Source organism: Elephas maximus, chromosome 5, assembly GCF_024166365.1.
Source record: "Elephas maximus indicus isolate mEleMax1 chromosome 5, mEleMax1 primary haplotype, whole genome shotgun sequence".
Lineage (NCBI taxonomy): Eukaryota > Metazoa > Chordata > Mammalia > Proboscidea > Elephantidae > Elephas > Elephas maximus.
Window position 1 is genome coordinate 69,544,156 of NC_064823.1, and position 23,405 is coordinate 69,567,560.

A 23,405-nucleotide genomic window follows, 5' to 3' on the forward strand; every position below is an offset into this window, starting at 1 on the left:
TAAATGGAAGCATAGACTAGATGAAGTCTAAGACTGTCCAACTTATGTTGTGAGTCTATCAATATCTTACAGCACAGTAGCTCCCTTCCTTGCCTTCGGTTGCGTGAGCCCTAAATAGCCAAAAGTCAACTTTCAATTCAAAGGATCAATTGTAGAGTGCTCTGGTTGCTGCGTTCCCTCCTGGCAATGAAGACAAAAACTAGAGAACTCAAAGTTGCAGTGATGGGAAACAAATATTTTTGTGAGTGTGTCATTAGGTATGATAGTGAGAAGAGCCCCTCTTGCTTCCTCATTTGGTTCCCAGACCCATGTATTATTAGCATGGCAGAAAGAGTACCATATATTGGTTGCTTTTTCAAAACATGATAAATTTTCCTGCTCATATAGTTTTAAAGCTTCAAATGTTAGTAGCATTTGTCATTGTTTTTATATTTAAATTCTTTACGTTTCTGAAAGCATTTGTTACTTTGAGCTTTGGTATTGCTACTGAGTATATTTTGATCATCAACCAGTCTATACTTTCATGTCAGTTAAGGTCATAAAAAACTGGTTTCTGTGAAAGGGGAAAGAATAAATACTCACTTAAAATAATGAAAGAATGACTTAGTTCTATAGGTAGAGAAAACCTAGATATCGTACATTTATAGATGAAAAATTCAAAATCAGAGAATAAATGACTTGCTCTAAGTGTCTTGGCTAGTGGAAGAGCTGAGCCTCTTTCTTTGATGTGACTGTGTGTGGTATTCTTGGCAAGATACTCTTTTTCCTCTTTCTTATCAAGTAGAATATTTTTATGGTACCAGTACCAGTTACTGTTGGGTCAGGTCTGACTCATGGCCACCCATAGGTGTCAGAATGGAATTGTGCTGCAAAAGGTTTTCAATTACTGGCTTTTTGGTAGTAGATCACCAGGCCTTTCTTCTGACCTGCCTCTGGGTGGACTCCAACCTGTAACCTTTGTGTTAGCAGCCTAGCATGTTAACCATTTGCATCACCCAAGGCACATTTTCATACTAATCACATTGATATGTTTATTTACAGCCTGATTGGCATGTAACCTGAGTAAGTGATACTGGAGTAGAATTCCAAAATAGTATTTTCTTTACTGATACCTTCATTTAGGAAGGCAGGGGTTCTAAGGGTTTCATTATTGTTAATTCTGTATTGATCTTGGATATTTGCAGTGCTGCGTACGATGCTGTCCTTGACAGAAATGTGGCCATTAAGAAGCTCAGCAGACCTTTTCAGAACCAAACACATGCCAAGAGAGCTTACCGGGAGCTGGTCCTCATGAAATGTGTAAACCATAAAAATGTGAGTTTTGCTGTTATTTTTAAACCACTGGCAGTGGGAGGTTGTGAGACTGGAGGAAGAAAACAAGTGAACCAACTTCAGTAGGAAAGGCTTCCTTAACTTTGCAATTTCTCCCTTTTAGGATTGTTTATCCTGCCCATATGCTATATTTGATTTCATTGTCCTCATGGTAGTTTTCTGCTTAAAAATTATCTAAAAACCATATGGTGTGGAAGGGATGAATTTGATAGCTATTTCCCTGTTATGTAATTAGCCATATTTGGTGATTTTGTTCCAAATTAATCAGAGAGCTTCCTGCTTTTCAAAACAACAAAACATATGTTATATTTCCTTATAATTTTAATTTTTAACTGTTAAAGATTTTTATTTATCATGTTTTTTGTTTTAGCTATAGTCTGGCACCATATTGCTGGGCTTCAGTACCTTGTTTTTTGTAGGGCTGGGCAAATATACGGGTATGTATTTGCAAATCACTGCTGAATAGGGTCCTCAAGAACGTATTCTCATTGGAACTCAAGGGAGTCCACTAATATAGGACTGTCTTCACTTAAGACTATAAGATTCTTCAACTACAGGCAAAGGCCTCTGAATGCTTTCTATGCTCCAGTTTTTCTTAGTAAAGATAAAAGGACGATATCTCGTTACTTTAAGTTGCTATCATTAACTCCCTACAAAATATGAAAATTACACGGAACACCTGAAGTATCAATGCACTTTTATAACCATGGGATCTTATCGTTAGGCTAACCATTCTTAGTGGCACTAAGAAGAAGCAAATATCGCAAATGTAGGTGTGTTTAGTTGGAAGATATTCAAAATACAAATATGAGAACTTGGACCTAATGACAGTGTTTCCCTTTTCCTCTATTTGAAATGGTGTAATTATTGGAATGGTAACATTTCTAACTCTCAAAGTTGTCCAATATGAGAATAAGCTGCCTTGATGTTACTGAGCTCCATGTTATTGGAGATGCTCTACCAAAAAACCCAAACCCATTGCCATTGAGTTGATTCTGCCTCATAACGACCCTACAGTGACCCTATAGGACAAAGTGGAACTGCCCTATAGAGTTTCCAAGGAGCACCTGGTGGATTCAAACTGCTGACCTTTTGGTCAGCAGCCGTAGCACCTAACCAACCACTGCACCACCAGGAGATGCTCCAGTGACTTTTTTATTTAGTCATTTGGCAAACATTTGTTGAGTGCCTACAATGTGCCAGACGTAGATATAGATGTTCATATGCTGTAGATGCTGAGGATACAGTAATGAACAAGACAGAGATAAACCCTGCCCATGTGGAGCTTATATTCTGCTGGTGAGAAAAAGGTAACCCACAAAATACCCAAGTGAATTATAGAAATGTCAGATGGGATAAGTTCTATTAAGAAAAACAAAGCAAAGAAGAAGAATAATGCTAGCCAGGGCAATGTGGGATGAGGTTACAATTTTAAATATTTTGAACAGGGAAGGCACCAGTAAGAAGGCAACATTTTATAAAATATGTCCCCAGCTCTAACATACTGAAAGAACACGCTGTTTTAATACAATGACTTCTCAGGCATCATCATTTCTATCATATCTGTCTTCTTTTACAGAAATCCTGTGTTCTTTCCATGGCCAAATTAGAGGTGGGGATATACTTTATTAACCACATGTCCAATGCAATGTATTTTTATGGTAGCAAAGAGGATGAAAAGTATCGTGGACATTGGATTATGGATAGATACAAGAAATGAGGTGACTTATGGAAAAGAGTAACCGTTTGTACTTTTATATGTTTATTATTCCACGAATTGTCCTTCCCCCAAGTCCCATAGTGTAATACATTGTGGAAAAATTTCCACTTAATAGGATGATTTGAGGGAATCATGCCTCATTCTTGTCTGAAATGCGGGAGGCGCAAATTTGTGATACTTAAAAAGAGTTAAAAAATTGAAATGATAATTTGTAAGTAGCATCCCACCTGCTACCCCCGCTTTATGGATGTATATACATACGTACGTACATATGCAAGTGTAAGGAAGTGAATTTCTCAGACTTGTAACAGAGAGAAAGTTCACTTACAATCAAATGTAACTGCTATTGACAAAACTCATATAGATTATGATTCAAAAATCATTTATCGGTGTCAGATACTGTGCTAAGTAATGGGAAAAATTACATCTGCATTTTGAAAAGAACTAATAGAAAGACATCATAAAATGAAAGTAACTTGCTTCATTGTTAAGGAAAGAGTAGGATCATGATTAATTTTGTCTGTCATGTTGAACTCCATTAATAATCTCAAAGAAAAAAGAAATTACACAGATGATGTAGAGGAAAAAATTAGTGGAGACTAGCAGAGTATGGAGCAAAGGTGAACAGACACGATTTTCCAAAATGTAATAGGTAATTTAGATTCAAATATGATATTATTTGTTTTTGTCTTCTAAGCAATGAGTTCAAAGGGGTTATTATTAATATCCTAAACAAAAACATTCAAATTGTAAAAATAATTTCTATATTAGAAATAAATGTGAGAGCAAAATAAAACAGTGAATAACCCTGATGATAGCTACCATAGGAAAGAAGAAAATCCATTTAGGAAATGAATACTCAATTCTAAGAAGTGATAACTATAGTGCGATTGAGGGACCATGACAAATATTGGTTTACGTCTGTACATCTTAAGATGCTGGGATAAAAAAACTGAGTCAGATTCCTGCCCTACAGTTCTTCACCTAAAAAAGGAAATATCTGTGATGCACACCATTGGAGCATTAGTTCCATTAACATGTGAAGGTGCAATAGAATTGAAAGAAACCAAAGTAACAACAGAAAAAAATATTGAATTAGAATGTCGTCTTGTTCATTTGAAGGAAAAACAGCCATGGTAAATCCTTGTTGAGTTTTTTGCTGCTGCCTCATTTCTCTCACTTGTTTTTTCTACTTTTTATTTAATTTCTTTACAGCCCTGTAATCTACTGAGGAGAATCACACCCTAAAAAATAATGATAATTTCTCTGATTATTCCTTCTTCCTAAGAATTTGAACTTTTAACTACATCATCCTGAGGACAGATCATATGTCCTTTTGGAATACATTTACCTGTGGTCTGTGAGACAGAGTTTTAGAAATTTGTTTTCCAATATTTGTTTTCTGTTTCCACCAGCGCATTAATATGTGAGTTTGAGTAGAAATAATACTTGTTTGAAATATTTTTTAACTAATTCCTTCTCTCTTTTTCTTTCTTTCTTTCTTTCCTTTCTCCCTTCTACTCTGTCTCTTTCAGATTATTAGTTTATTAAATGTTTTCACACCCCAGAAGACACTGGAGGAGTTCCAAGATGTGTAAGTTATGAAACTCAAGAAGGAAGGGAGAGCGTAGCACTCGGTAACTCAAGGGAAATTTTCCAAAGGCATACAGGAGTAGCCCCCTGTAGAGGTAAAAGGGAGATAAGAGCTGAGTATTAGTGCCTAGGTAGTGATACAGAGATGAGTGATAAGTTGAGAAGGTTCTATTTGCGGTAGTACTTCCTGTAGGAACACTTCTGTCTCTTTCTGACATTATGGTTTTCTGGGTTTTGTTGTTCCCTGTTCTCAGTTCAGTCAGGGAAGATATAACTTATTATTGTTATTTTGATTCCATGAGCTTTCTAGAGTCACTCATTTTGAGAAATATTAATAAAATGGACATGATAAAAATCATCTTCTATTTTGTAATGGCTTTGAATTTGTGCAGAAAGAATCTATCTAGAAGTATAAGGAAGGAGCTACTCTTATTTATTTTTTTTAACTTATTTTTAATTATAATACTTGGAAAGAGTTAAGGAAATACAAGGACAAATGAGAGCAAAATGTAGGTGGAAAACACACAGACGTTAACCAGACACTAATAAGTGCTGCTTCTACTTAGCAGCCTTGTGGAGTGTTAGTTACTATTAACTAATACTCAGGCACTAGCTGGAGATTTTGCAAATCCTTGATTCGGTCAAAGGTAGAGCTGGGAAGTTCAGAAGGCTTACAGATTTGGTGGTACAAAATGTTGGTGCTCGACTACTAATCTAAAAGCTTGGAGGTTTGAATGCACCCAGCAGTGCTGTGGAAGAAAGGCCTAGTGATCTGCTCCTGCAAAGACTACAGGCAAGAACACCCTATGGAGCAGTTCTACTGTGGAACACATGGGGTCACCACGAGTCGGAATCGACTCGATGGTGTTTTTTGGTTTTTGGTTTTTTAACTTGATTGAAGCACTTTGCAGGTTTTGTGATCTGGAACTAACACTGGATTTGCTCTTTAGTTACTTAGTAATGGAACTGATGGATGCCAACTTGTGCCAGGTGATTCAGATGGAATTAGACCACGAGCGAATGTCTTACCTGCTATACCAAATGCTGTGTGGCATCAAGCACCTTCACTCTGCTGGAATTATTCACAGGGTAAGAACACCTACCCCAGAATTAGGTTTTGATGCTTTTAGAGAGAAGAAAAGGCAACTGTAGGTTATTTTCATGTAGGAGAGCTTGGTTAAGTAGATGTACTTCCTCATTTCTTTGACAATAACATTAGTGCTAAGTTCACTATTGTGTAGTGGAAAATTCTAGCTGCACTGGAGTTCATTTTGTTTAATGTTATTTTTCAGCTCATTGAGAGTCAGCTTCTGAAAAATCTCATGCTTGCCAGTCCCTTGATAGGCAGAGGTTGTAAATGCAGCTGAAATAAGACAGTTCATTCTGGCAGCGTAAAGACAGATCTGCTCTTCTGTCAGGCCTAGAAATGAAATACAAGCTGAAAGGGCTTGTGTTTCCATTAGGAGAAACCTAAAGGACAACAATAAATGTTTTTCTTTTCCTAAAATTTCTTATCAAGATGAACTTCAATTGTGAAAATGATAGAGCTCTCTTCTGGGTTTAAAAAAGTTCCTGAGGATATTAAAAAAAAAAAAACATTCGAAACACTAATTGTAAACTTCTTCGGGGCAGTAATCATTTGCTTTATACAGTGCTTTGCAGGCAAGGAGCACACCATCAGTGCGATCATAGGACTGGTCATCTTGCCAGATTGACTCCGTAGGTACAAATTGTGTGTTCAATTTGACACTGGATTTAATTTCTTCTGTTGTTCCTATCATCAGGATTTAAAGCCAAGTAACATTGTAGTCAAGTCTGATTGCACGTTGAAAATCCTCGACTTTGGACTAGCCAGGACAGCAGGCACAAGCTTCATGATGACTCCTTATGTGGTGACGCGCTATTACAGAGCCCCCGAGGTCATTCTGGGAATGGGCTACAAGGAGAACGGTAGGGATGCTTCTGAGTAGCAGAATCAAAACACATGAAGGAAATGAGTACATGTTTTAGACAGGCAGGAGTGATGTTCTCTTTCATGTATATTTATGAGATTTTTTAAAATAGAGCTGCCAGCTTTCATATTCAGAATGTTTTTTTTTTTTTTTTTAATACTACTAGGAAGAGTCACTCATTAAAAATGTGAAGGGTGTTTTGAAAAGCACGCTTTGCTGGAAGTGCTCTAAAATGTTATAGCTAAAAAGAACTGTAAATGGAGTCTGATTAAGCAATCAAGTGGAGACAGATTAGGCCACATGCTATACAGATATTGAGAAAAATTTCTATCTGGGCTGCAGCACAACTCAGTGAGTGTGAAAACAGGAAGAAATCTATCTATTTCATTGAACCATTTAGTTCTCATGTCACCTCTTAGATAGATGGTGCTAGTCCTAGGGAAAGACAATCAAATAAAAAGAACCAGAAATCCTTGAGGTAAAAATCTTCATAAACTCTAAATGAAGAGTGAATTTGGAATAATCCAAATTATTCAAATTGGATTAAGAGTTTGTTTAATACTTGAAACTGCCCTGTAGGTAATATTTAGGTTAGCAATTGCCTAGTAAGCCTTTATACATTCCAAAAATCAGGTGAAAGGAAACATATTAAGTTTTACACTATTGCTTTTGTAAAGAAAATCTCGTATTCAGTTTAAAAGTAAATATAGGGAGAATCTTCAGAATGATTCCAATGTAATTTTTTTGATTAAAATAAAAAGCTTATAAAATACTTATTATAAAGTATTGCAATATATTATTTTGACCAGGAAATATCTTACGAGTAATGCAGTATATTAAAAAAAAAAAATCTGATATATTTAGGTATTATTTGAATAAAGATAGCATATATGTACTTAATGTACCTTTCATACTTATTTCTATATTCTATTTGATTTCATTCTTAGTAGTCCATTTTGTATAAATTCTATAAAAACACTTATCATTGTATAATGCACAGCTACAGGGCACTTTCATGAAAATTACCAGGCCACTGAAATTTAAAAAAATTTTGTGTGTCCTTTCAGATTATAAGACAGCTACTAGTTGTGTGCATTTTACAGAGGAAGGGAGAGCATCAGCTCGTAAGTAGGTCAGGTTCACTTTGGTGGGGCTCAGACTTTTGGTATTCTTTGACTCAGAAGAGGCTTATCTAGCCCTCTTCCCAAGGCAGTGACCACATGTAACTTATTTGGAAAAGAAGATAGTTGTATACATTTTTTTTACCAGTTATTTAAAAAATAATCCAAGAGGTAGCAGTTGACAAAAAGTCAAGAATCAAGGATGTCCAGAGGACTGAATTTACCCCACAAATGGCGTGCTTCTCCACCCTTTTCCCTCCCTGTTTTAGCATGCACTAGAAAGAGTTGCAAGTCAGAGTTGCAAGTCAATGCCTTAGTTTTTGTCTCCCCTAGGGCAGAGAAAACATGCCTAGCACTTTTGTGCTGCCCTCCCACCACCAGGAGGAAGGTTATCATGCAGAAAACCCGCTTGCTTCCACATCAGGCTTGCCCCGCAGTCCCGTGCACCTAACCCTGCCTTCCTTTCCCAAGGAGCATTTCAATTTAATGTTTTTAACCCCAAAGCTCTTTTTGTCCTTAATAAAAAATAGGCTATAGAAATTGGTCATAGTGTGTGAAACATGCCTAGTTAACAACTACGATAATTGGGAAATTAATATTTGTATATAACACTTTTAAAAAAATGCTTCTAATACTTTTTTCTCACTTTACTTCCAGATAACTGCTTTATACATGTACTAATTCATCATATATCTTTCTTCTTGAAATATCTCAAATAGAAACTAAAACCGATGATCATTTACAAGTATAAATTCAGAAGGAAAAACTAAGTCTGGTATACCAGGAATGCCTATTCTTCTGTCTGCAAATCATGGTTCCAACTCTTCCCTAGTATCTTGGCCTCGGTTGAATGTTCTGTATTTTGGACAAAAATAGGTGGTCTCTTGTTGCCCTTTGTCACCTCACTGAATAGAATAGAAAATGGAAACAGTCACCTCTACATCCAGCAAATGATATAAAAAATCCATAGGTGGCTTTAAGCCATCAACTGGCATCAGAACACTTTTGGCTTAGCTGCTGTTTTTCCATGTCGCCAATGTTTCACCATTTTTTGGAAATAAAGGGGTGATCAAAGACACTAGTAAAGTAATTTATTATTACTATTAATTTGAATTCTCACAGTAGACACTGTTTATATAATAGTCTTAATTCACCGGTTGGCCAACTTTTGGTGGGAGGCAAAAATTATATCTTCTAATCAAACTGTTCTTTTTCCTCCTCCTTTAGAGGTAAATTATCTTAGTTAACTTTACTTTCCTCCCTTTTCTTCACTTCCCTCTCTCTCCTGTTCTAGTGGATATATGGTCTGTGGGATGCATTATGGGAGAAATGGTTCGCCACAAAATCCTCTTTCCAGGAAGGGATTGTATCCTTGTACCTTTTGCTGCAGCTTTACCTGTTTTGTTCTTTCTCCTTTTAAACATGTAATATTTTTACCAGGACAGTAAAGATAGAAGCAAAAAGTTGGGTAAGTGGTGTAACTGTGATTAAAAAAAAAAGTGTCGATTCTTAAAATCTGACCAGTACTGAACAATACTTACCACAATGACTTGCTTTAACTATATTTTCAACGGGCCTTTTTCTTCTTATATTCTTGCCTGTTACTCAAAATAGCAATTTTTTTTTTTCTGTAAAAAGAGGCCATCAGACTCCAAATGATTAAAATATATTTATGACAAGCAAAAGAACTCACTACCAAGTACTTTCTACCTTTTTTCTAAAAAGAATTTTATGCTTCTCCATTTAAGAACATTTCTCTCTTTGCTGACATCTTAAGCTCTGTCTACAGCTTCATTGATTTGAATTACTGTTGACACTATATCTGTTCCTAAATAGGTCAATATGTAGCATATCCCCCTAAAAGAATGAACTTCCACATGTAAAAATCATAATTATTATTCAAATTGACAGAGGTCAGGTGAGTTTAAAATAAGTTTCCCTTTCTGGACTTAAAGATGTGACACACATGCTTGCTTTTCCAACCAAATTTAGAATTTTAAAAAGTGGTATTGATTTCCATTCTACCACTGAGTCCTGCATTAGAAATTTCTTAGAGAGCTATGTATGATTTGGAGTTATTAAATGAGCTAGTATATTTCTTAAATGAACAAAAATTCACTGTCTAACAGACACATATTTGTGTTGTAACATATAAATAATACAGTTTACATATTAATAGGAGAATTTACCCTGCTAACAAATGCTAGTGCAAATGTAACAACTGGTAATTTTATCAATGATAATGCAAGATTGGGTTCAGTATATTTACTGTGTTTGAATCTTTTGGAAATTGGCAATAAACATGTGGTCTATAACTCTATTCTATTTGTTAATAAAAAGGCTCTAGTAAGGAACCCTTTCATTATGAAAGGATTATGATCGTTAAAATTTAAGTAGAAGAAACGGTCAGTAATACCAGAAAAAAAAAAATCTGACTCAATAAGAAGTTGATACCACAATGAGTGTGCATTTATGTAGGTAGGCATTTATTCATTCTGCTAGCTATCAATAAAATATTATTTAAATTCCAATAGTAAAGTAAGAATAAAGACATTTTCTAGAACTGTACTATCCAATATGGTAGCCACCAGCTACATGTAGGTATTCAGCACTTGAAATTACGGCTGATCTGAATTGAGTTGTGCTGTATGTATAAAATGCATACCAGATTTTGAAGACATGAAAAAAGAATGTAAAATATCTCATTGATGTTTTCTATATTGATTATGCATTGAAATAATAATATTTTGAATATATTGGTTTAAATAATATTTTTAAAATTAATTTCACCTTTTTCTTTTTATTCTTTTTAATGTGAGTACTAGAAAGCTTAAAATTAGATATGGTTTGTATTTATAGCTGTCGTTTTTCTACTGGATGGTGCTGGTCTAGAACATGAGCAAGCCACATGGCTGCCTTTTATTTTTAACCAACCTTAAAGTCCTAAATCTCCATTTGTTCCATGGTCCTTTGCTACCTATATTGTGAAGTATCATTTTTACCATCAAGTTTTATATGACTCCTTAGGAAAATTCACTATATTTTAAATTACTTATTTATAGTTTATAAATAAGGATAGTTTGGGGATTGATTGTGTTCTTAATGTAGTTGATTTGAACAATATTACAATTTGTATTTAAATATATCGGTTTCATTCAAGAACAGGAATTTCTTTCTTTGTGCTTTGACCTTTTTGACCTTTAGCGTATAATACATTTCAGTTAAAAAAAGAGCCATTTTAACCCAAATTCTCAATCAATACTCAAAGAGAGTTGCTTAGCCACATCTCTAGAACGTACTTGTTTGTAGAAGATAAGAAGTCACAGGATATCTCCTTTCCATATCACATTGTTGTTATGGGCTACTTGATTTCCATGTGGCATTGTTATTCACTGAGATCTAATTAGCTCTTCAGACATTTATCAGGGTTGCTCATTTGCTATTTTAACAATATTAAATTTAGAAGTCAATAAAATTAGGAAAAATCAAAACATTTTTTAACCTAATATAAACTTCAGAAAAACAAACAACTATAATAGCACTGGATTGGTAATTCTATTTTCTTCCCAAAATTCTTTTAGAAGCCCTTTAAAAAGAAAATCTAGTTTATATTTTAAAAGAATATTTAGAACACAGTAAATTATGAAAAAACCAATATATAAAATCTATATTCTTGATAAGTCTGATCCTAAGAATTGAATAAACTGTAAATCACAAAATGTAGATTGTGATAAGGGTTTGCATTCAGTATTCCTTTATCTCATGTGATAATTGTATAGAATATCAATCTTTGATAGTCTAGTGCCTACGTGAGCGAGAGCCTACATACAGACCTAAACTAAACAAGGAAAAGGTGTTTACAGTCAAAAACTTACTACTTAAATTTAATTTTACTTAAATATAGATAAATAATTTTCAATTGACATGAGTTAAAACAAATGCCATTACTTTAAAAATGTTTCCGTATGAATTGAAGTTCTAAATTTATTTTACTGATAATTAACATTATAATTTGATGTCTTAAACCATGACCACATTTCAAAAATAATCTAAACCTTAGAGGTTCCTATTAGCAATGATCTATGTGTGCTTTGTTAATTCTGAGTGGACTTGTTTCATTAATCTTTAAATGAAATTATGTCCATTTTTTGAGTAAGCCTTCCTCCCAGTGATCTAGAGACCAAAGCCTTGAGCTGACTTCACTAAACCGTGATGATCAGACACATGGATGGAGGTTATACCAATATTTTAGCATCTTGATATGAATCCAGGATTCACTGGAAGCAATATCACAGTTTATTATATGATCATTGATACCTTGAGATTTAAAAAAAAAATCATAAGTTCTCTTGACTTTGACTCATAATTGTTGAAAATGATCTCTACTGAGCTTCTCTGAGGCTGAAAAATGATGAGATAATACCATTATTCCTCTCTCTGTCTCTACAAACTTTATAATATTCCCTTCCCTAATATGAACCTTAAGCAAAAATAGTAAAATGCCTTGACGAATCAGGAGATCTTATGAAATTGTCACTGATGACTGAAAGTTTCAACTCCTTTCCCAGATTAAAACTGTCTTTGAATTTGGAGAAACATTGTGTGGACTTCTGGACTATTGATATGACCCAGATGATATTATAGGGTATTTTTTTATTACTGTATTAAACTATTGGCTAAGCAAGCAAAAAACTAAATAAAACACACATTTGCTTTTCCATTCATTACCTTGCTAGTTATTTTAATATCCAAAGAACATTTTTAAAACATTTATTTTTATTGAGTAAAGAGTTTGTTAATTACACAAATATGCACTATTATACTCAATTCTCACTATACCTTCATGACTAAAACATATTTCATAGCATATATGATGACATTAGCACTCCTTAGGAAACTCTATGGGGCAGTTCTACTCTGTCCTGTGGGGTCGCTATGAGTCAGAATCTACTCGACGGCACTGGGTTGGGTTTTTTATGATGACATTACAGGTTATGTAGTATTACTAAAAATGCTTAGACCAATGGGAATTTCAAGTTGGAGAGCAATAAATATGCTAGGTCCATTATTTTCTTTACATAGTCCAAAGACCATATAAAAGGTATCAATAACTTTACCTTTCACACTGATTTTGTTTATTTTAATAATAATTTACAGTAAAGCTCTTCTACAATGCTTTTTCTGAAAAGTTTTTTTTTTTTTTTTAAAGAGCTATAGAGTCACTCCTTCATGTACCCCAGACCCCAACAAGGGCATACCATGGTCTTTATTCCTATAATTCCTGTAATACCGGTATAGTCTTCATGAACTCTTTGATTATACCTGCTTCTTTTAGACACATTCTTTCCACCTTGTTTTTTCATTCTAACTCACATGTCAACATCTTCTTCAAATAAGCCCTGTGATATTCTTCTTATTGAGAATTTTCTGGACATGGGTGATGTTAAAGACATGCACACCTCGCTCACTAGAAGATTCTAGACCTCAAGTATATTATGTCTAGATAAAGCTGACAGTTAGACTGCTAAAACACACCACTTGCCTTTCTCTCCATTGGCCATCAGACATTTTAGTTAGAATGAAAGGCATTTATATGTAACCATGCAAAATTAATAAGGAGCAGGTAAATAATTAGACAAAAACATGTTTGAAGACATAAAGAAAGCATCCTCAAGTCAACTGAGTTTCAAACATTTTATAGGTGTGAGCATTAAAATTAGGAATAATGAAAGTTAAATGAACAAAAATTAGAGGTTGCAGATTGTTATTAGATCTGTTTGGTACAGAGTTATTTCTGAATCCTTCTTACCTTTTTGAAATAACAGGACTCACTTCCTAGGAACTTTTGCAATTAATACATTACTATAGTCTTTTTTATAGTCTAAGACTATAGGGAGTCCTGGTGTCACAGTAGTTAAAGCACTTGGCTGCTAACCGAAAGTTGGGAAGTTCAAACTCAACAGCTGCTCAGTGGGAGGAAGATATGGCAGTCTGCTTCTGTAAAGATTTACAGCCTTGGAAACCATATGAGGCAGTTCTACTCTGTCTTACAGGGTCGCTAGGAGTCAGAACCCACTCGACAACAATAGGGTAGTCTGAGACTGTTCCTTGATATTTAAGGCAATACAGAGTTATCTCATAAAATATATAATTTAGAGGTTTAAATAAAATTGGGATGTGAAAGTTCAGTAGCCATTCTTTCAAATCCATAAGCAAATAGCAAGAAATGATGAATATACTTTTAAAAATAAGATTATTATTTCTTTAGATTTGTTTAAAAGAATATATTTTCACTACTAGCTTGCTTACTCCTCTTATTATTTTGAGAAAATTTGAGTGAAACAGAAATCACTAGAGATTCTGAAGTGATCTGAAAAGATGTAAGGTGAATAGAGTTACTAGAGTAAAAATCCCTCTCCCAAGAAGTTTAGAGTATGCCAAAGTACACCAGAGGGCAGGGTAAGGCATAAAGATCATAAAAGAAGCTCAGACAGGGATACAGCAAAGAGTCAGAAAGTTAAAGAGGCTACAGAGTGGAGGACAGCTGAGGTGAAACAAAGGCAGGGAATGGAGGAGCTGGAACTTGACACCTTGAAATCTTGGAGAGGAAGCTACTGAACATCCCATTTACAAAGCACCCACTAGGACTTCTGGAGTATCCAGTAGTTCTTTGTCTCCTGGAAAATTATATAGGAAAGTTTAAAAGCTTATCATTTTTCTTATCACTCTATAATTCTATAGACAGAGTACTGACATTCTTTATAAGTGAAATAAAATATTGAGGGGGAAGAAACAACCACAAATAATAAAACAAATTCCTTAGTCTTTTCTTTGATATTCTTTTCAAACTGCCCTTTGGTGCATTTGGCTCTTATGACTGAGTTTATGAATAGTAATATTACAAGACTTTCCCTTCAGTAATCAAATGAATCTTGAGCTCATATTAGAATAGGAATCAAACAATGCGTACTGGTGTTTTCCACTTTCTAGTGATGTGACTTCATGCTTAAACTTCAATTTACTTTATAAAATACCTCCTTTTCCTCTCTCACAGGATTCTTATGATAATAAATCATTAAATACTTACAAAACATTATATGTATAAACATACACACACCTATAAGTATCTTAATGGGTGTTATGGATTGTATTGTGCCCCCCAAAAATATGTGTTGTAAATCTTAACCTCTATGCCTGTAGTTATAATCCCATTTTGGGAATGAGTTGTCCTTGTTATGGTAATGAGGCAGGATTAGTGTAGGGTATATCTTGAGTCATTCTCTTGAGATAAAAAAGAGATTAAACAAGCAAGCCAGAGAAGCAAAGATGGGGTAAGATAGATGCCAAGACACATGGAGATCTCCAAGAAACCAGGAAGCAGAAGCTGAAGAGACAAGGACCTTCCTCCAGAACCAAAAGAGAGAAAAAAAACTTTCCCCTAGAGCCAGTGCTTCTACCTGGAATTTGGACTTCTAGCTTCCTAAACTGTGAGAAAATTAATTTCTCTGTGTTAAAGCCACCCATTTGTGGTATTTCTGTTATAGTAGCACTGGATAACTAAGACAGAATTTGGTACCAACAAATGGGGGTGCTGCTCTAACAAATACCTAAAATGTGGAAGTGGTTTTGGGATTAGATAATGAGTAGCAACTGGAAGAGTTTTAAGGTGATTAATAGTAAAAGGGTTGGAATAGACTCGACAGCAGTTGTTTTTTTTTTTTTTTAATAGTAAAAGCCTTGTGTTGAAGAAACTATTGGTAGAATTATGGATGTCAAAAGTGATTCTGATGAGGGGCTCAGAAAGAAGTAAGAAGAGCTATAGAGAAAGTCTCTATCGTTTTAGAGAGTACATATGGCACCAGCAATAGAATGTTGCTAGAAATGTGGATGTTAAGTGTTAAGCCTTCTGAAGAGGCTTTAAAAGGAAATGATAGACATGTGATTGGACGATGGAAGAAGGGCAATGCTTTTTATGCAGTGGCAAAGAACTTGTTTCAATTATGTTCAACTGTTTTGTGGAAGGTAGAACCAGTAAGTGATGAACTTGGATATTAAGCTGATGATAATTCTAAGCAAGATCTTAAAGGGGCCACATGGTTTCTTCTTTTTGCATATAGTAAAATGTGAGAGTAAAGAAATGGACTTAAAAATGAACTGTGCAAAATGAAAATAGAACTTAGAGATTTGGAAAATTCTGTTGTACAAACTAAGAGCACGTGTCCTAGAATGTTCACCAAGGATGTGGCTACACCATCTTTTGTTAGAGAGATTAAGCCTATGACTGCTGGATCTAACCAACTACCTTAGCATAAAACCCATCAGCTTAGATGCAAGGGGACAGAGAAAGAAAAAGGAAAGAACGCTGTCTGCCTCTTGGAATTCTAGAGGCAGGAAACAGTCCAAAGGAGCTACATTTGTTGTCCTCCAAGAAAAGAAAGGGGCCATCCCTGGAGATCAGCAGAACTGTTGAAAAGACTCACTTTCAAAGGGTGGGGTCGTGGTATTCTTGATCTCAAAGGGTGGGACCACAGCCTCCTAGGTTTCAAAGAGTCAGATCTTTGGTAACTCACTTCTGGAGTGTGGGGTTGTTGTTAAGATTTCACACGTTCACAGGTGAAGAAGAATTTTGCTCCAGGATGGAATACACCTAAAGTCTTACCCATATTTGATTTAGATGATTCAGAAGATATTTGATTTGGAGTTAATTTAAGACTTTTGAGATGATGTGATGGGATGAATGTGGCAAGGACACAAATTTTAGGAGACCACAGGGTGGAATGTTATGGATTGAGTTGTGTACCCCCAAAATATGTGTTGTAAATCCTAACCTCTGTGCCTGTGGTTATAATCCCATTTAGGAATGCATTGTCCTTGTTATGTTAATGAGGCAGGATTAGTGTAGGGTGTATCTTGAGTCAATCTCTTTTGAGATATAAAAGAGATTAAACAAGCAAACCAGAGAAGCAGAAGATGGGGTAAGACAGATGCCAAGACACATGGAAATCTCCAGAGAACCGGGAAGCAGATGCTTAAAAGACAAGGATCTTTTTCTAGAGTCAACAGAGAAAGAAAACCTTACCCTAGAGCCGACACTCTGAATTCAGGCTTCTAGCTTCCTAAACTGTAAGGAAATACATTTCTGTTTGTTAAAACCATTCACTTGTAGTATATTTGTTATAACAACACTAGATAGCTAAGACAATGGGTAAGGAATTCCAATTTGTGTGTTATAAACCTAATTAGTCTTGGGAAACTCCAGATCAAATGATCTTCAGATTGAATGAACTGAGTATAAAAAAATGGAAATACCTAAAAGACAATCTGGAATAAGAAATTATTCTCTCAAATGAGAAATTAGAATTATCTGAATTAGAAAACAGGAAAGGGGAAGTAAGATAAATAATTTGACACTTAATAAAATACTTCTACAAGTTGATGAACAGAATGAGGACAAGGTTAGTTACATCTGCAGTGAGCTTGTGTTTACTTTGGTGATTATATGATTATATTAATTTGGAGCCAAAATTTACTATTTGTTGATCGGAACACAAAAAGTTCTTTTAAAAGATAATTTTGCAACATCAAGACTCTTCTTTATTAGTTAGTTATATATACTGCAGAATTGTATAGATTTTGAAAAATGAAAATTTCAAATGTTTTGATGCAATAAAAATTATTTAAGCTTTTTTGTGTTAAAATATTTTGTAAATTCATTAGTTTATAATTTTATTTATAATTTAATATAAAGCTAAGAGTTTCCCTTTATCGTAATTTGAATTGACTTTTTTTCTGTTCTGTTAAGTGCTACGGCTGCCAACCAAAGGGTCAGCAGTTTGAATCCACCAGGCGCTCCTTGGAAACTCTATGGGGCAGTTCTACTCTGTCCTATAGGGTCGCTATGAGTTGGAATCGACTCTACGACACTGGGTTTTTTTTTTTTTGGTTCTGGGTAAAAAAAGAAAAGAAAAATGTAAATAGCAAGTCTCTTTTAAAGAAATGTAAAAAATTAATATTTTCATGTAAATGTTATAAAGAAAGAAAACGAGTTGAATATGTAGACTCAAAAAGAAAATTTCTCCCTGTTTTATGGCATTAGAATATATAGGTTTGTGTGCCATGAATTGGTGTTTGTTTTTCTTCCTTAGCTTTACAGTGCAAAAATGTACATTCTCAGTTTACACATCTGTTAATCTTTTATAATTTCTGTATTTGCACTAGAGTTTAAAACAATGTGTTTTTGGTAAGTTGCCATTCAGTCAGTTCTGACTCATGATGACCCTCTGTATGCAGAGTAAAAATTCTTCATAGGTTTTTCCAGGCTGTGGCCTTTCAAAAACAGATCACCAGGCTTGTCTTCCAAGGTCACTGTGGATGGATTCAAACCGCCAACCTTTTGGCTGGTAGTCAAGCACTTAACCCCTTGAACCACTCAAGGACTGTATAAAATTATAAAGTTTTGAAAACATAATATAAAAATTTTAAAGAAATTATGTTCTGATTTAAAAAAAACTATCAAACCTTCTCACTGTTGTACATTGAGGTATTCATCAAAAGAAATTTATTGAAGCACATTGTCTGAATCTTTTGCTGAATGAAAACATTATCAGGTAGGTTAAGGAGAAAAGCAGTTTGGTCCCAGAATCAAGTTTACAAGAGCCATATAATCTGTACGTGAAATATTTGCCAGGTTAGTAGATAGAAACTCACATAGTCCAAACATTATTTAATCATAGATCATTTTCCAAGCCATTAGATAGAGTGTGGAAGTAGCAACATATTATTTATTTAGATTTGAATTGACAGTGCCTACATATATTATTTTTATCTCTTGGCTAGAAGTAGAAAAAGATAATTTAGTATAATCTAAAGACCAACAAATGATGTGACACTTGAGATTTTCAGAGGTTTTTGCTTAGAAAATTAATAACCATATTTTACTAACATCAAAACTTATGTAACATCCCGTCTAAGGCAAATGCCTTAATTTCTGAGCATTATAATTGCAAATGAATCTGCTCTCCTCCTACGTAGATACTGATAATGGGAGGGAGAATACGAAGAATCAGAATCATAAAAGCAGTCAGAATTCTACCTGGGCAGCATTAGTGTGCAGAACAATTAAGAGAACCAATATTTTATCAGAATTTCTCAGAAAGCATGAAATCTCGTTTCCAGCAGTAATTGAATTTGCCAATATCTTCTAATCTCTATGCAGAAATAGCACTCACTAGAATATCTTGAAAATTCCATAAAACAATCTTATCTCACCTTGACAACTAATACATATATTAGTTGAAGGAAGGCTTAAGCCATTCACATTCCTGCCTGCCCCAACAAAATTTAGTATGAAATTCCTTTCTTACCTATTTCCTGTTTTGCATGGGATGATTGATTCATGAGATTTAGTACAATGGCTTTATCTTGAGAAATAATCCTGGCTTAAGTATATAAAATTAAATATGAATTTGTGTGTATATTCCACTTTTGTAAGTCATAATAATAGACCTTACCATTTTGAGATACAGGCTTAGTACTTAGGCAGCAAAAGCAATGGATAGTCTCTAAAAACACCCCAATAGTCTAGGGATAGTAAATAATATATAAAATTAAATGGGAATTGAGAAGGTTTCCAGGGTATTATCACACAGAAAAATATATTAAAGAAAATGAAATTCAAGACATACATCACAGGTTTGAACCTAGAGTTTATATCTCTGCATTATTTTTATGCAAAGCCTTTGTGATCTACTATATTTATTTTTAGTTCTCTCATGAAGACAAATTTTCAAAAAATGTTCCCCTTTTACTTTGGAATATCCATAAAAGAATTAACCAGTTAGTCAAACCAACAACTGTCTAGGACCAATGGAGACTAAAGCCAAGTGGGACTAGGGTTCTATTTAGATCATCTATTGTTGTTATTGCTATTATTGTTTAAAGGCATATATGACAGAGGTTGAAAAATCAAGAAATTTTAGTCTGAAAAATAAAAACTTCCCAGTTTTAGTGGAGGATTAGTTAGAGATTAGAGATTACATTCATACATTTTAAGATTATTATTTCAGTGAGGAAACAGGGTAATTCCTATTTAAATGATGGAGAGAAGTTCCATAGAGTCAATTATGATTCAGTGTATGAAATGCCTTTCTAAATAGTTTCAACAGTGGAATTGATTACCCAGTGAGTGACGAGTTTCCCTTATTGGAAAAGGTAATTATTATACACCCTTTCCTCACTTGTGGACATGGTTAGGTTCCAAAGATCAGGTCATTATGTGAAACTGGTGTTATGTGAAAATGGATGGTCACATCACATCAGAAAATGGAGAATGACTACATCATTACATAACTGCCAAATTACAGCCTACATAACTGATTAAAGACATCATTACAAAACTGCTAAACCACTGAGAATCATGGCCCAGCCAAGTAGACACATAATCTTAACCATCATAGCCAGCATTATTCTTGCCTCACAACTTGGTACTCATTACTGCTAGATGTATGTTGTTAATGGACAAAATAATTGGATAGTAGATATTTCACTACTGTTGTAAATGCGAAATGTCAGATAACGAGATGGTCAGTAAGTGAGGAGCAGGTGTATTGTCAAAGAGTAAACTGAAGTCTCTGTTAAAATTAAAGCAAAAAGTTTTACTGAAAGAATAAAGCTATCTGGATCGGGCAGCACTTCATGAGAATTCACAAAAGTGCTCTGGTGAAAGGAATTTTTCATAGAGTTTAAGTACAGAAAATTCAGGAACATAAGGGAAAAATTCTGATTAGTTGACATTTACAAAATCATGCTTTAACAGACACCAATGATGAACTCCCTTCAGCATTATTTTGTTAATCATAAAGTTTAATTCAATTAACATCTTGGTAATCTGTGGGTATTTCTGGGGCCATCCTAAGTATCCTTCCTGGGGGCATGCTGTGAGAGGAAGAGAAGGGAGGGAGTGTGCAGATTTCCTGAGGTATTCTGGCTAGCTGATTTTTGAGAGTCAGCTCAGAATGAGCAGTAAACAACAAAATAGAGTCTGGCCAACATCTTTGGCAGAAGCCTCTCCTCATGCCAAGCACCTAGATTTTGGGGGCTCCGTCACAATCCCCACTTCTGATCAAGAATTTCTATAGAAATTGACTGATTACTATTATATGAGTGTCTTCTTTTGCATGAACTTATTTTCCATGCATCTGTTAAATAGCTGCCTGTTTAAAATAAGCTTTTGAGATCTCAGGCACTCTCCATGAAAGGTAGCCAGGCATCATCTGTGCCATCTGTGCCATGCCATAGCTTGGACCTCTGCTTCTGTGATCTTTTAAGAAGGGTGTGTAATACCAGGGCAAAATTAATAGGAATACTTGACAGAGAAGGGCATTGGCCAAAGTAAAAGCCAAAATATTTTCTAAGGAGTCTCTGTTTCTTCAAAATATATGATCTTTTGGATAGCAAGTAGCGTTACATTGTGAGTACAAGAATTTGAAAAACATTTCCTAAAACATTTGACTAATCCTCAGAAATCTTGGCTAATTGATTTTTTATTATACCATTAGTTCTTTCTACTAGCCTGGAAGATTGCAAATGGCAAGGGCAATGAAGTCGTTGATAAATAGGAAAAAATCTTATAAATTTCTTTAATTACTTGCATACTAAAATGGGTCCCCCCTGTCATTGCAAGGAATTGTTGGTGCTCCCCACCTGGGGGTTATATTTTCAAGAAGTTTCTTAGCTACAAAGTTTGCAGTGGTATGACAGCTGGGAAAAGCTTCTACCCAATGTGAAAATCTGCAAACTATCACTAATACATATTTGTAAATTTGAAGGTGGGAGCTGAATAAAATATAATTGCCATTCAAGTATATGTCCTGAAGATAATGGGTATTTTCCAGGTGATACTTAGAAGTTTTGCCTGGGTTATAGCAGGAAACACTAGAACAATAAGAGGCAACATGCTTGGCTGCTTCAAAAAATTGTTCCCATCAATACTTCTTCAAAATTTTAACCATTTTATCTAGTCCTGGATGGGGTTCTTCATGGGGAGTTTCCAACATAGGGGTATGAAATGATTTAGGTAAGGCAAGTTTCTGATGAGCCCTTAACCAAAATTTGTTTATGGGATCCTGAGAACAATCTGCTTTTTTTTTCCATTTTTTAATTTCCTCAGTTTTAGCTAATAGTTGGTTTTTCACTGATTTTTCTAAAGTTAATTCATTAAGGTTATGATTGTTTATGAACAAGTCAAGGCAATCTTTTTCTGTTTTCATTAGGACTAAAATAATTTGAAAGGTGACTTGTTTAGCCGCTTCATCAGCAAGGTTATTTCTTCTGATCTCTGTAGTCTGAGGGACTCCTTTAGGTCAATAAGCCTGTATATTTATTTCAGCAATCTGACAGGGCAGTAATAAGGTATCTGTAAGGTCTGCTATTAAATCTCCATTTTTTTATGGCAGTTCCAGAAGAGATTAGAAATCCTCTCTGTTACCATAACATGCTAAAATCATGAGTCACTCTGAAGTCATATTTGTTGTTTTTAGGTGCCATTGAGTCAGTTTTGACTCATAGTGACCCTATGCACAACAGAACAAAACACTGCCCTGTCCTACACCATCCTCACCATTATTGTTATGTTTGAGCCCCTTGCTGCAGCCACAGTGTCAATCCATCTCATTGAGGGTCTTCCTCTCTTGCTGAGCCTATACTTTACTAAGCATGATGTCCTTCTTCACGGACTGGTCCCTCCTGAGAAGATGTCCAAAGTACATGAGACAAAGTCTCGCCACACTCTCTTCTAAGGAGCATTCTGGCTGTACTTCTTCTATGACAGATTTGTTCATTCTTTTTACAGTCCATGGTATATTTAGAATCTGTGTAAACATTCGTGGACTTTCCTTTAGAAAGTTTGCGGGCTCCAGTAAGAGGAATTAATTCAGTTTCTTGGGCTGAAGTAGCTTTGGGAAAGGCTTGACTTCCAAAAACCTCAGTAGAGGTTGTGATAGCACATCCAGCCTCATAGTGAGAGCTAGTAGGACCAGGCTTCAAATAGGAACCATCAACAAATAGAACTAAATCAGGATTAGCCACAGGAGTTTTTCTTAAATCTTTTCAGGGTGTTAAAAGCTATTCAGTTATATGTAAACAATCATGTGTTGAGTAATCCGTATTGCCGATTTCTGGAAGGAGAGTGGCAGGATTTAAACAAGCTATAGAATGTAGTCTAATATTAGGTGCATCCAGGAGGAGCACTTCATAGGAAGTGAGCCTATTGGTGGAAAGATGTTGAGTCAAAGAAGAGTTAAGTATCACAGATATGGCATGGGGACAATAAACATTTAGAAAATTTCCAAGCACTATATCTGCAGTGCTTTCAACTAATTTGGTAGATGTGGTGGCCCAAAAGGTTTCAAGATTTGATGAAACGAGGTCAGAGAAAAATGGATTAGGGGGGTTCACATTGTCTTTGTGCATGACTAATGTTTGCAAACAGCAAGCACTTTCTTCCCTTTGAATAAGTTCTGATTCAGATCCCTCATTAAGGGTTTTTGGGGAATTTCGCAAGCTCAATAATATATCTCCTTTTTCTGAAAATTGTAAATGACAAGCCAACTTAGATAAAAGGTCCTGGTCCAACAAATTAACAGGAGTGTAAGGGCTAAGCAGAAATGGAAGTAAATCTTCAATGGGGCC

At 35.0% G+C, this 23,405-nt stretch overlaps 2 protein-coding genes across 4 annotated transcripts in view; one reads left to right on the forward strand and one right to left on the reverse strand.

Annotated features, from left to right (window-relative positions):
- Positions 1 to 23,405, reverse strand: part of PTPN13 (protein tyrosine phosphatase non-receptor type 13) — a 1,019,774-nt gene that overhangs the window by 866,082 nt on the left and 130,287 nt on the right. The window lies entirely within an intron of this gene.
- The window catches only part of MAPK10 (mitogen-activated protein kinase 10), a 375,739-nt gene that overhangs the window by 287,708 nt on the left and 64,626 nt on the right, over positions 1 to 23,405 (forward strand). For 2 of the 3 annotated variants that reach the window (XM_049885815.1, XM_049885816.1), the window contains exons 3-7: positions 1,185 to 1,314; positions 4,588 to 4,646; positions 5,596 to 5,734; positions 6,430 to 6,595; positions 9,013 to 9,084. In XM_049885815.1, coding sequence (XP_049741772.1) covers positions 1,185 to 1,314; positions 4,588 to 4,646; positions 5,596 to 5,734; positions 6,430 to 6,595; positions 9,013 to 9,084 — 566 coding nt within the window. The remainder of the gene's footprint in view (positions 1 to 1,184; positions 1,315 to 4,587; positions 4,647 to 5,595; positions 5,735 to 6,429; positions 6,596 to 9,012; positions 9,085 to 23,405) is intronic. The other variant, XM_049885817.1, reaches the window with a different exon arrangement.